General features: G+C 37.9%; 1 protein-coding gene across 8 annotated transcripts in view; it reads right to left on the bottom strand.

Annotated features, from left to right (window-relative positions):
* Positions 1-914: 914 nt before the first annotated feature.
* Positions 915-13,630, bottom strand: part of pcdh19 (protocadherin 19) — an 85,067-nt gene continuing 72,351 nt past the window's right edge. For all 8 annotated transcript variants that reach the window (XM_038281311.1, XM_038281310.1, XM_038281309.1 and 5 more), the window contains exon 5: positions 915-3,513. In XM_038281311.1, coding sequence (XP_038137239.1) covers positions 2,954-3,513 — 560 coding nt within the window. In that variant the 3' untranslated portion in view covers positions 915-2,953. The remainder of the gene's footprint in view (positions 3,514-13,630) is intronic.

Consider the following 13,630-nt stretch of genomic DNA (forward strand, 5'->3'; position numbering starts at 1 on the left):
AGAATCCATAGCTCCCACATTCTTTTGATGTAACCCCTTTCACTTGGTTTACATGCGTAATAGCATTCCACCAATTCCCCATTTTAATTGCATGTCAACTTGTTTCATATCCTTGTATGATAGATAGATAGATAGATAGATAGATAGATAGATAGATAGATAGATAGATAGATAGATAGATAGATAGATAGATAGATAGATAGATAGATAGATAGATAGATAGATAGATAGATTCCTCTTCTGTACCTCATTGGCTATCTGATCTTCTGGTCCGTGAACTTGGTTCTGCTACGACTTCAGCTCGGATATTCCCTTCAGGACACTTTTGCCCCTAGGCGTCGGCTGGCATCAGCTCCGCTCATTACCTCGCTCAGGGGGCAGCGCCCGCAGTAAGCAGAGGACATCTCCCTCTCTGATTCACTTCCTTCTTTTGGGATCGGACTGAGCTCTGAACCATGTCAGTGACTATTGCTGTTAGTCGTTATCAGCCTTTCTTTCTTAGTCACTGATCTGAGTTTCTGTTTGCTACAGAGGACCCGGTTTATCCGCTCCAGCTGACAGGCAGCCGCACGCTTATGGTTAATAAAGACTTGTTTAAACTCATTCAGATCTGTCTGTTATGAATATTGGGTCCAAGGTTCCGAGACTTCTGACATAGATAGATATAAGTTGCTACTATAAGACAAAATAATATTATATATTTTGGTTTATGAATGGATCTGATCTCCTTTCTAAATGCTCCAAAAGTTGTATGTCAGTGTGTGAGTAATTTTTCCTTTTAACCTATAGTGCATTATCTTGGTGTTTCAATCTTACTAATGTCTACCTGTATGCACAATGCTATATGGGTACTTTTTTTTATCTAACAGCTATCCTATCTGGTAGGTCAAGTAAAGACAAGGAGACATGTAGGGCACATTTAATAGTTTAATTATAAGCTGCTGTATACATTCAGTGATTATTCCAATTTTTATGTTGCCAGAAGCATGGGTGAGACCAGTAAAACATTCAGCCACAGGATCTAGTGTGTTGTATGCACTGTCCATTTTCACTCATTGACTTCCACATTGTATACTACTGTGCACTGCAAAGAAACATGAAACAACACTGACGTGCAGTGTGAATCTTCCATGATCTTTGCTAATTCTTACATGATTACACCCAGTCTGTTGTGTGGTGCTCATTGGAGGAAAGAGCCCTGTGACAACCACTCACTGTAAACTCTACCTCATCTTGGAGATCAGCTGAACACACGGCGTATGGTGACAGCAATGCTGATTAAAGCAAGTCTGTGTGTCAGGAAATCATTTGAATTTAAGTCCAGCAGTACACGCTGGAGTTAAAGGTGTAAAACTGTAACAGCCTAGTCCTCGTGAGATAGTTAGGATCATCAACATCCTGCAGACAGTGGCGTTGGTTTTACAACAGTTTTGGTTACTTTTGCTATCTCACTCTAAGCTCATCGGACGGACACACTAATGTTGGTGCTGAGATTGCTTTTTTTCTTATTTTTTTTGTATTTTTTTTGTTTTCTAGTAGCCCACACAGAAACTGGATGGCACAAGAACTGACCAATAAGAAACTCTTTACAACAAGGTAGACTGCAAGTCAACGGTTGCCAGGGTTCACACAGTAAGCAAATAACAAAAAAAAATTCAATTTCATAAAAAAGAAAAAAAAATCAAGATTCATATAAAAGCAAAAGACAAATGAACAGAAAGCAAGTTAATTTCAAGTATAACTTACTCATAAAATAACTACACGGCATTAAATATTCTCATTATACATTTTAAATTATTTATAAAATATATTTTCGCATATATGTTTTTTTGTTATTTTCGTGTTTGTGTAACAAACGCTACCATAGCTTCAGTTGAACACCAATGTTTATTTGTTTTTTTTCCTTTTGAAACAAAACATTAAAGGGATTGTCACATAACAACAGGTTATTAAAAATTATAATAGTAAACCCTATACAGAGTTTCACATAGCAAGACATGAGTGACGATCCCTTCTATCCTAGCCCCATAGTCAAAAGTCAAAAAAAGTACAAGACCAAAAGCACAAAGCTCTAATTTGTGCTCCACTGGCTACAATCAAGGTTGGGCACAGGAGATTTCAAAAGCAGTAAAGTCTTTTTATTTGTTTCATACAACTTGTTCTGAACACAAATATCGGTCTGTCCCAGTTCCGGTGTTCAGAGAGGCTTGGCAGGCGGTGCTCCTTTAGCTCAATCGATGATAAAATAAACTTTAGAGACCTCACAGTCTGATGATACCAGGTTGTCCTCAAGGGCAAAGCAAAATGTTTATCTTATAAGTCAGGCATATGAAAATGTGACTGACTGTTGTTCATGCTCCTGAATGCACCATGAAGGAGCAAATGATCAACAAGTGTTTGGATGAATCCTGCGTAAGTATCTGTGGTTGTTTATTACAGTGTCAAAACTCACTATCAAAGGAATAAAGAGCGATTTTAGCAGCTAAAACTTACTGCAAAACCAAAGAAGGCAAATGTCAGTTTTTTCATATAAAAGTGGTTGAAAAGGCATAACTGTATGTAGGAATTGGCACCGCATGTGTCCAAACATGTAGTGTCCTGCTTTGGCTCAAGGGCGGGGGGAGCTCCACTGGCCGCATCCATGCAGTCAACAGTATCCTGCCTGTTTACTCAACTCTGACAGAAAGGAAAATTAACAAAAGCAAACAAGTAAAAAGTACTGCGACTACAAAGCCACATCCACTACCTGGTCTTGAGCACACAACTAACTGCAGCATACTACAGTTCATCATCATCAGCCCAAGCCGGATCTGGAGTTTTGGATTCTGCAAATTGGTGTGTCTTTACACTTCCATAGCCTGGCTGTGTACACACAGCTATTGCGGGGTAAATATATATATGTGAGTTTACACTGTATATGTGTGTGCATGTTGGAGTGTCGTCAAGATGCTTGCTAAAGTACAATGTCCTTTAGGCGCTTGCTACTTGGGGACTCTTTGTCTCGGCCGTCATGCAGGAGTGTGTTGATCTCCCTGACAGCCGGCTCACTGTCCTTTCCTTCAGGCTGTCGCAGCAGACTGTGGTTTGCAATTCGCTCTGCATCGCGACATTTCAGTGTATTGTAGGAAGATGATGCCTTGGACACCGGGCTTTTCAGATGCACGGGAGAAGTAATGGGGCTGGCAGCCTCACGCCCATTGCCAGCTTCACGAACAGCCCCTCCGTTGGCCTTAGGACTGCACACTTGTGACTCCTGAGTCCGCTTCCCTTTTATCTCTCCCCGTTCAACATCATCTGGCCCATCCTTGCCAAAGGTGGCAAAAGTCCTCTTGATTGTGCCGTCCTCATAGTGCGGCACCTCAACAGTGGTAGCTTCGATGGAGAGGGCGATGACATTACGTGCGTGCTCGGGTGACTTGGCACGTGCAGGGACAGAAACCCGAGGCATCCAGCAGCGATCAGAGTGGCCTAGGATGCGGCACTCGTCCTGGCAGTGAAAGCCCTCTCCAGGATCTGTAGACAAAGAAAAAAAAAGTTTGTTGGATTAGTCTACATTTCGACAACCTTTTTTATGATAGTTTACATAATTCTTATGCTTATGCTCAAATCATTCATCAGGTAGTAGATGTAATTACGCATCACAGCCCATCTACCAGAGATAGATAATAAAACTGAGAAAGGAAGATTTTGAATTTTTGTATTTACTACATGCAGAGGGTAATTATGAAGTCCCCCCTCTCTTCTAACCATCAGAAGTTACTTTATCAGGAAGTTTATCTGAGTCACTGATTCCCTGCCATACTTTCTAAGAGCAGTAGTTTATTTCTTTGGACAAAGATAAAGAACTAAATAATTTCAGTACAGCTTAATTAAAAATGGATCCTAAAAAGCTTGAATAACATGTTACAAAAGCTCAATAAAAAAAAAAAAATGTCGACTTTTACAGAAACCAATCATGTCCTTTTCTGTTGTATGTGTGGGATGTTCACACACACACACACACACACACACACACACATATATATATATATATATATATATATATATATATATATATATATATATATATATATATTAGGGATGGGACGATTTATGAAAATCGTTCGGTTCGACTGTCTCGGTTTGGTTCGCGTGTGTTTTGTTCGGTTCATGCGCTGCTCCTTTTTCTCATAGAGGAAGCGATTACACTCCAGAGCAGAAGGTGGCGGTACTGCGACCAAAGCCAACCGCCAGTAGTAAACAAGAAGAAGAAGAAGCGAAGCAGCTTAGTGTAGTGTAGCAGAAAAAAATCAGTTGTTGTGGAGAATTGTGTCGGACTGGCGAGTGGGAAAGAACTGGAGTCGGAAGACGCGCCAGCAGCACTTTATAGGTCTGCTGTATGGGAGCGCATTGCATTTAGAGTGACCTACGATGACAGCGGAAACAAAGTTGTGGATAAAAGTGCAACAGTGTGCAAGCATTGTGCAACACGTTTTGTTTATGCTAACAGCAACATGTCATGCTAACCCCGAAATCCCTCATACTCCGTCAGCAACCCCCGCTCCGCCCCGCTGCGCTCCAGACCGGCTGCTCAAAGCCTACAGCCCCCGCTGTGGCATCGTCCGCTCCCCTCTGAGTTCCTTGGAGATGGTAGAGAGCATGTAACCTGACAACAGCCAGATGCATGAGCAAGACATGCATCTGGCTGTTGTCAGGTTAGAGAGCACGCGCCAGATGATTAAATTCAAAGCAGCAAAACATACGGAAATGATCCAGGGTTTCCGCGGATCATTTAAAATAAATACAATCGATTATTTTTTGGTGGATTTTTTCATTAATTTCATAATTTTTTATGGAATTTCGGTGTAACAATCAACATGTATCGAATCGAACCGAAAACCGTGACCAGAAACCGTGAATCGAACCGAACCGTGGATTTTGTGAATCGTTCCACCCCTAATATATATATATATATTTATATATATATATATATATATATATATATATATATATATATATATATATATATATATATCTTTTCAACCTCCAGATGTAGTTTCGCTAACACTTCATTTTATGTATCATTACCAAATGATAGACAAAAGGAAGGTTTAAACAGTGCAATGAGATATCCCACAGAAAGACACCAGACAAGTTGTACCATTGCTGCCTGGTTCATATCTCTTCCTCGCTCTCTGTCTCTGTCATCTGGCGCCGAGTTATAAATATGTAATGATGTTTAACACTGGAGCTAGAAAAAAAAAGTCTGAGTCTGTATAGCTGTGGTGCACTTCGTTGTGTTGGTGGGTACTTCCAAGAGCATTGTGCATCGTTGTTGGAAAAAAGAAAATACTATGATCACTCATTTAAATTAATATGTTTTTCTTCATAACAATTGAGTATCTTGACCATCAAAAAAGGCTCAGCAATGTGGTTTTTATAATCAGAATATTTGACATGTTTGTGGCAAAAAGTACTTAAACATTTTTAATTAATGACAGTACGACCTTTCATGTTTCAAAATCTCTTTTAGTAGCCATAGTATTTTGTTTCTCCAGCTCTAAGTCTAAAAATGAACCTGACGTGCACATACACTTGACATATTTCTATGTTCCCCTACTTATTTTTTCGCCCACAAGCAACAGCCATCCACCATTTCAAAAGCACAAAATGACAAAAAAGGAATTGTGAGAGACGGATTGCCATCGACCCAAATGCATATGTTTACATCGGGCAATCCCGGTTTGAAAGATCACCTAATTAAAATCACTAATGATCTGTTTTTTTCCACACTCGTATGAGACACCTCTGCTAAAGCCCTAGGGATCAATATTTAAAGATCGGAGACAGGCTTTTTCAGGGGCAGATATGTCAGAGCTGTCTCTCATAAAGTATAATCTGATAGTGCTGACAGATAACACTGAAACTAAATGACTGAATAAAGTGCCAAAAGGCGATCAAAGGCTATCTGAGCTCAAATATGTTGGAGTTAAATTCTAGGCAGAAAATAAAAGAACCAGCACCAAGAAGACAAGTCATAAGTGACTTATAGACACTACATTTATTTAAGGATTTCAGACTGAATCAACACACTGCAACGCACTTATATACATTTACTAACTTCGTAGGAATAATCTGTAATGTCCAGAGTTACAACTCCATGCATTCCAGTACCAACCAGTTGCTTTACATCCTGAAAAACTGCAACATTTCTTCTCTGTGTATACCATTATTGACTGTAAAAGGACTTCTATTGACAAGACAGATTACTAGATAGGCTTGGGTTTCTTAAAGCTTTAAGGATCACATTATAGGAGTGCTCCTTCGTTACCTGTTGTTTTGCATAATTTATTAAAAGAAGGCTCCTGCAAGTTTCTTTTGCATACAAGTAAGAAATAATGTCAATGTTTCAGTGCGCCATCCTAAAGTGATGGAACGTTATACATGTGGGAATGTGAAAATTCATGTAAAATCTTGTGTGACTTATTAGGAAAAGCAGATTTTTTCCCAAATTATTAAAAATTTACAAGCATCTTGGTTATGAATGCAATTTCCTCTAAACACTTTGGCTTATTTCTATAGCCCAAAGCATCCTCTGGGGCATGAAAAGCCTTAAGGCACAAAGAAATATACACAAGTTGCACGCTTGCTGCTTAGCAGTGCTTGCATATGCAGTGAAAGACATTTTCTCTCTCTTTCCTTTAGGGGTCTATCAGATGGCAACTGGGTTGTAAATGACATTGTTATGGAAGCCAAGTGCTATTAACACTCACACATCCTGCCTCTGCTTGGAGCTTCATAAAACGCAGATGTTGCTCTGAAAGATCCACAAGAAACTGAGAGAAAATTTAAATAAAAAAAGTGACAGGCCATCGACCTCTGACAAAGCATAATCTCTTCCTATTTCAAGTAAAACGAGCCAAGTGAAATGGAAAGAGATGAATTGGGGGCTTTTACAGCAGCACCAGTACAGAACAGAAGACAGTGAAGTCACCTCCTGCTGAGAATATGTATTTAAAGTCATTATGCAAAGTCAGGAAATAGGCTTGCCTATCAGTAAGAGATTTAAAGTAAAGAGCAAGGCAGGATGTAAGTGGGAACATTCCTGTTTGCAGATTTAACACCTATTAATTACTAAGTGTCTTTCACTAAAAGACAAACGTTGCTTTCCTTTTGCTGTACATTATTCAAGCACTTAATACACATTAGAATCTAATGGTATTGCAACCGAGAAAAAAAAATACTTATAGATACAGCCGTACCTTCAAATTGGAGGTACTACATTTGAAAACAGATTGGTTGACAAAAGGTTAGTCCAGCGAAGGAACCTCCACTGCATGCAAGTATAACAAATTATGCCATTTCAAGAGCCAAAGACAATCCCCCTTACCAGCAGCACTATTTAAAGTGCTCTTCCTGATTGTAGTAAAAAAAAAAAATAATAATCTTATGCATCTCCACATTATGGAAAACTACAAATTCTGAGGTGTTTTTGTCTTCCTTTTGGCCTTTGATGCAGATTCAAGCCTCACTCATTCCCACAATCAGGTAAAAGCATCTGCACTTCCAAGTCACAGATCTTTAGCTTCACTGTGGGAATTTTATAACCTTTGTAGCTCAATGCTCACTTTGCCCAAGTGTACTACATATAATGATCCCTTCATATTATTTAGTCTACAGGTACAATTTTCTGCTGCTAATGTGGAAAAAAGAGAAAACAGCTATAGAATTGCTAAATGTAAAACTCTTCCAGCTTTTTCTTGTCCTGTACGGCTCACATACGGACACACTCTTGGGAAGCACAGAAGACCCTATTGTTCTGGTACCTTGTGATAATAAAACATCCACAATACTCATCCCCAAAGCAAGGTCTGCCTCATTAAGCAGTTCCATATCCCTACTTTAGTCCAAGTATAAATGTGAAGGTAAGTGGTTTGGATAAATGTGTATTTTTTGCCTTTTTGTTCCTTCCTTAATTCAATTTCATTGTCATACTTACTCCTTCGTACTTGACCAAATATTGTCAGATTTCTTCGGCATTTTTATTTATTATTTCAATTATTTAGAGAGGTAAGCCAAAACCTAATAGCATGTTATTTTGCAGATGACTTTTTAAAGCCAATTTGAGATTTGTGAAAAGTTTATAATTTGATAAAACACAGGATATTTCTTAAACCTTTTTTGGTTTTAAGATCCCCTTCTATTTAGACTAGCAACAAATTGGCTTTTCAAATCTGGACTTAATGATTCTAATATATCTGTTAATTTGTGATAACCTAAAGGAAAAAAATGCATTTTTAGTTTTCTCTAAACAGTTTCATAATCTCGTCTAGGGAGCCCAATATTGTGTCTTCTCTGCAGTTGGTCATCAATACCCTAGTATATAGTCATGTAAAAGGGGATTAGGTAGAGGTAATTGAAGACAGAAGCAGTACTGAATTTGCCTGGAGTCAGATTTGAGTAGCGAATCCTCTTTGTAGATTTCTTTCTTTAATGAGCTGCATAGCCACAAGTGTGCAGCATGACACAATTCAGTCATTCTGGTTTTAAGACAGATGAACTCCAAAAAGAATGTGGAACATCTATCTGGTATGATAAATTATTTGGGGAAGAATATCTGCACATTTTCTCTCAACTTTTTCTTTTGTAAATTCTGTCTATGCTGACATTTACTATTTGGAAACAAATGTCCTGATTCTGCTAGTCGTAAAAACAGTTATACATGCATAAAAAGCCAGAATATTTTTAGGTTTCCCCTTGTAAAGATATTATAAAAGGAAATAATTTAGAGGAGTTTAAAGCAGATACATTTTCCCTATGGCCTACACAGACTTTACAGATACTCTTCATCACACAGAGCTTGTATATTCAGGAATGACAGATTATAAAACAGCAACAGCGATTCATGCCATTGCTTTTTGACCTTTATTTTCTACATTTGAATATGGCTTGGTTTAAATCCAAAAGATCTACACCTTAGGAAAGTACATCAATGTGTCTAAGGCCCTTTTTAAATTCTTAAATTAAATTTAAATTTGGTCTGCAGAAAGGTTTTATTTCTCACTCTTAATTTTCCCTGCTTTTCTGCTCTCATCACCATATTTGTGAGTATCTTTGACACGGAGACGACTGTTTTCTAATTGCTCTCCATATTAATTTTCCATCCTAGCAGTCACATGGCAAAGATTGATTAAATCTAAATTGTTGCTACAGTGTCTTGATGGAGCCTGTGATGCAAATGCTGATGAAAGTCTCAAAATGAAGGGAAAAAATCTGATAAAGTGGCAGCAACAGCACAGAGGGTGACACTGTGGTTTTTGTTGTAAAAGGGTTTGGTCCTGTCTGATCTTTACACTGCGAATGGAGCTTAACAGTCAGAAAGCAGTCTGTCCTGTCTAAGGGCAGTTCTACGGCCAGCTGAGGCTGAAGCCCGGCCAAGCAGCCTCCTACACTACTCACGAGGGAGAGTCCAAGCACTGCTGTCATCCCAGCCAGCCAATTCCGTCTGCAGGCCATAAATCAGCCTGGAGGCTTGGCTCCTTTGGGAGCAGAAAGATGGAGTGTGATGGTCTTGTTTTTACAAACAGTAGAGGGGCACCCTTACTGCGCCACGTAAGCCATCATTCTCTGCACAGCACCTAGTCCCATCCTTTTCCCTACAGCATCTGGCTCAGCCACATCAAGCTAGCCCCCCTGAAAATCCCCCAGATTCATTCCTCACAGCTCCCTGCAGGCCATTCTTAATGCCTCTCCTCCTTCTGTCCTTCTCACCTGTCTAATCAGTGCTGCTAGCTCCCATATATGTAGGTAGTTAAATGAACCCCCTCATAAAAAAAAAAAAAAAAAAAAAAAGTCAATTTTTTTAGTACCTCAACCAAAGGAATTGCATACTATCAGTCAAATATAAATGCTGAGAATGCCAAAAACACAGAGTGAGCATCATAGCCTTAGAGATGCACCAATTTATATGAGCTGGTGAATGGAAGCGACTGAACATTCTCTTAGTCACCTCTATATACTGACTAGTCAAAATCTGATCAGCAAATATATTAGGTATCATGCGATCTTTTCTCTCTTCCATGAGTTATTAAATCGATTACATTGCAAAAATGTTAAAAAACAAAATCGATTACAGATAGATAACTGAACCCAGGTATTTTCTATGGATTTTGTATAAAAAGATGTTTTAAATGAGTTGTCCCTTAATATTGTTGACATGTAAATAAAAGTCACTGTTTTATAATCTTGTGAAAGAGATCTGGTTTGTATTTGTTCAACGATGCCAATCACCCATAACCTTCACTTTATAGAGCTTTGTTAAATTTCCCTGGATACGGAAAGAGGGCAGTTTTTCACCTGCTATTTCATTTAAGCAAATCATATTTTTATTCTAAATAAACACTTTGTGAAACTCAATCCAACTTATTTATATATCTCCATTTAGTGATGGGAAATCAAAGGCCTTTGTTATATAATCACAATTAAAAATATATATTTTCAAATTGCAGAGGCACTTTGTTTTACTCACATTGCACGTAACAATAGCAGGACACTCTATTACTTCAACCCTTTAGGTGAGCATAACATGCTTAAAGTGGTGTTACCACCAGTTATAAAGGAAGAGAAAGATGCAGCAACCCCACAGATCACTGAAATCTATATGAGTGAACCCTACGTGTGTGCTTAGTGCAACATAAATCAAAATTAAGTTTTAACCACAATATTGGTTGAAAAAAGTTGCAATTTGGAATTATGGAACAATCATATGCCCTGGCACCGATACACAACACAGGGCATGTTACAGATTAAATTCAATTAAATAACTTAGTTACAATTTCCATTTGCATCAAAAGTAAAGGAATATTTAAATATAGAAGCCTTACAAAATGATATTATAAAGTTGCCAAGAATATCTCTAATCAGTGACTCTATAGTTATGCTTGTATAACTAAGAAGGTCAGTGCTTAATTCAGGAAAAAAATCTTGTTTTTTCCATGACGTTGCAAAATATCTTTGTACAAACACATCAATAAGAATTATAGGCCATGAACAGTTCATGGCAAATTATGAAAATAGTTTCTTCCAATGCGCGCTCCTGCATGTCCTCAACACCCCCCCCCCCACACACACACACACACACACACACCCACCCCCCGCCTCCTGTTGTTGCTCTTGCTCTTCCAAACCGCAGAGCCAGTGCATTGTGTAACAGCCCCCTGGTTTAAAGAATGAATTTCCAAACTGGTGTTGACAAACAATGCACTAGGTTCTAAATTGGTACAAACAGCATCTGCTTAACAGCTGTGTAACAACAGCGAGAAGGAAAAAAAGCATTTGCTACGCTGTTTATAAATCACTATGTCATCGTGGAGCAGTGCTCTGTTCAGGAGCAGGACCACTTGCCAATGGACTGCCGGATGTAGAGGAAACAATGCAAGCAGGTTGTCATGATGACATAGGTGGGTAGATTGGTGTCTGTGCCCTGGCAACAAATCGTATTTTGCGGAGTGGATTCTGTCACCCTTTTGTGCACTTCTCCAATAATGACTCGCTCCTAGGGGTCACATTTCCCCATTAATATTTCTTATCCTGGAAAAACGATTTTCTATGACTTATATCATGGCTTATGAAACACTTGAAGGAGACAGGTTTGCTTTGCTGCGCTTCTTTGTTATGTAGACCAGCCAATATTATAATTCATGCCCTTTTTCCTGACATTACATGAGCCAGTGACCATTTAACTCTCTCAACAGGCACTCTAAACTGGATTTAACCCAGGCAGGAAGGCATAAACAGAGAAGCATGGCTGCACAAGGCTAAACTGTGTTAAAGAGGTAGCAGAGAGGTTCTCTCAACAGAGGCTGCGGCACCGACACAATACACGCTGGTGGCCACAGAACACCACAAGGCCTGTGGGGAAGGCTGGTTTCATCTCAACCTGAAAAGAGCCCAACTGTTTAACCGTGCTGCCAATTCAACAACATGCAGAGATTTTGTAGAGAAAACGAAACACTTCCAGCATGAATCCATTATTGGCACAGAAATACTGTATCATAACAATCCAGCAGCAGCACCAGGCCATCCAGGTTTCAAGATGTTGGTATTTGTCTCTAATGACTGTTAATGTCTACACTACTTTTATTGTGAAACTTCTTTTGAATTTTCTGGTGGGATGTAGTTTTATAATTGAAAAATATGAGATTGAGGTTATTCAAATATATAACTAGCAGGAATAAAATATCGAAATAGGTTTTTTTAGTTTTACAAAATAGCGATAAATAGTCATAAGTATAAACTTGCATGTAATTTAAAAGCATTTACACTAAAACCATTGGGGGCTTCATTAAACAGATATACTTACTTGAAGAGTAGAAGAGTAAAAGGGGGATAGTAGCAAATGTAAACCACATATTTAAAAGTATGTAAACTATGCCCTAGTGGCATATTAATCTTAAGGTAAAGTTGAAGTTTTAATGCTATTGCAGTATTAGAACAGAATTTATCCATTCAAATAAATGACTTTATATTGCTATTTAAAATAAAAACAATAAATAAAGATATGAAAAAGATTTTTTTCTGTTATAAAAGCTTTATCTAAAACAAGTTTTTTTAATTTCCTTATTAATAGAACTCAGGAAAAAACATAAAGATTCGGTTTGAAGGTCCTGATGGCACAGACTATTTGATCCTATCGCTATTCCTATTTTTAAAGCTATCTTACTATAAAAAAATGACTTAAATTAGTAGTTAATTAGTGTGATCACTTAAACAGCCTGCAGTGTTAGTGATTTAGTGAGCCATAACTATTTATATTTAAGCATGTTTACAAACAGATGAGTTTGTTTTTCCTATAAAGGAGGGGAAAGTCTTATACTTTGGTTAACTGACAATCTGATTATAGTAACATTCCTCACTTTGCTCTAAATATTTGGAAAACTGTATGAAGAAGTATAAGATGTAATTTTTAGGCATTTCAGGAAAAAAAACCTCTTTAAATTATAGCAACCTCATGACGGAAACTTGAGTTGAGATAAAAGAGAAACCCTTTTAAACACTGGCATTTATTTAAAAATGGTTACTAGTTTATGCCTGCTTTATTTTTATTTTTCCACTATATAATCATACATGATTCTTTCTTTGTCAGTCTTTATAATCTCAAATAGAATGCATGAAAGGGTGTTGTATGCGAGACGTGCAAAAGTTCAGGGGTTGTGAATATATGCATGGCAAAGCACTGCATATCCCTTGCAAATATGTTATGGTAATGCTGTGATGATTAACTGAAAATAAAGGATAACCAGCTTTCTTTTCATTTTTCTCAAATACAGCACATTTTACTGAGAGAAGGCTCAGCAGGTGTCTGCTTGTAAACTGGACAATATTGTGAGCCAATACAAGTTCTTTGAGAACAAGAAAAGAACAATCACTGGTGTAATATAGTGATGTATTTCATCGGATAAAATTAATATTTTCAGCTGGAGTGTTTTAAGGAGAGAATTAATTTAACTTGTAAAAAAAATGGAAGATGAGGGAAAATGCAATCAGAGTTCAAATTAAACAGAAACTACAGCTCACCTTGTCTAGATAATTCTATCTTTTTCCAGTTAGAATAAGATTTTATTGGGGGAATATTTTGCAGGGGGGAATCGCT

This window comes from Cyprinodon tularosa, unplaced genomic scaffold (assembly GCF_016077235.1).
Source record: "Cyprinodon tularosa strain WSP-4 unplaced genomic scaffold, ASM1607723v1 ctg17, whole genome shotgun sequence".
NCBI classification, from domain to species: Eukaryota; Metazoa; Chordata; class Actinopteri; order Cyprinodontiformes; family Cyprinodontidae; genus Cyprinodon; species Cyprinodon tularosa.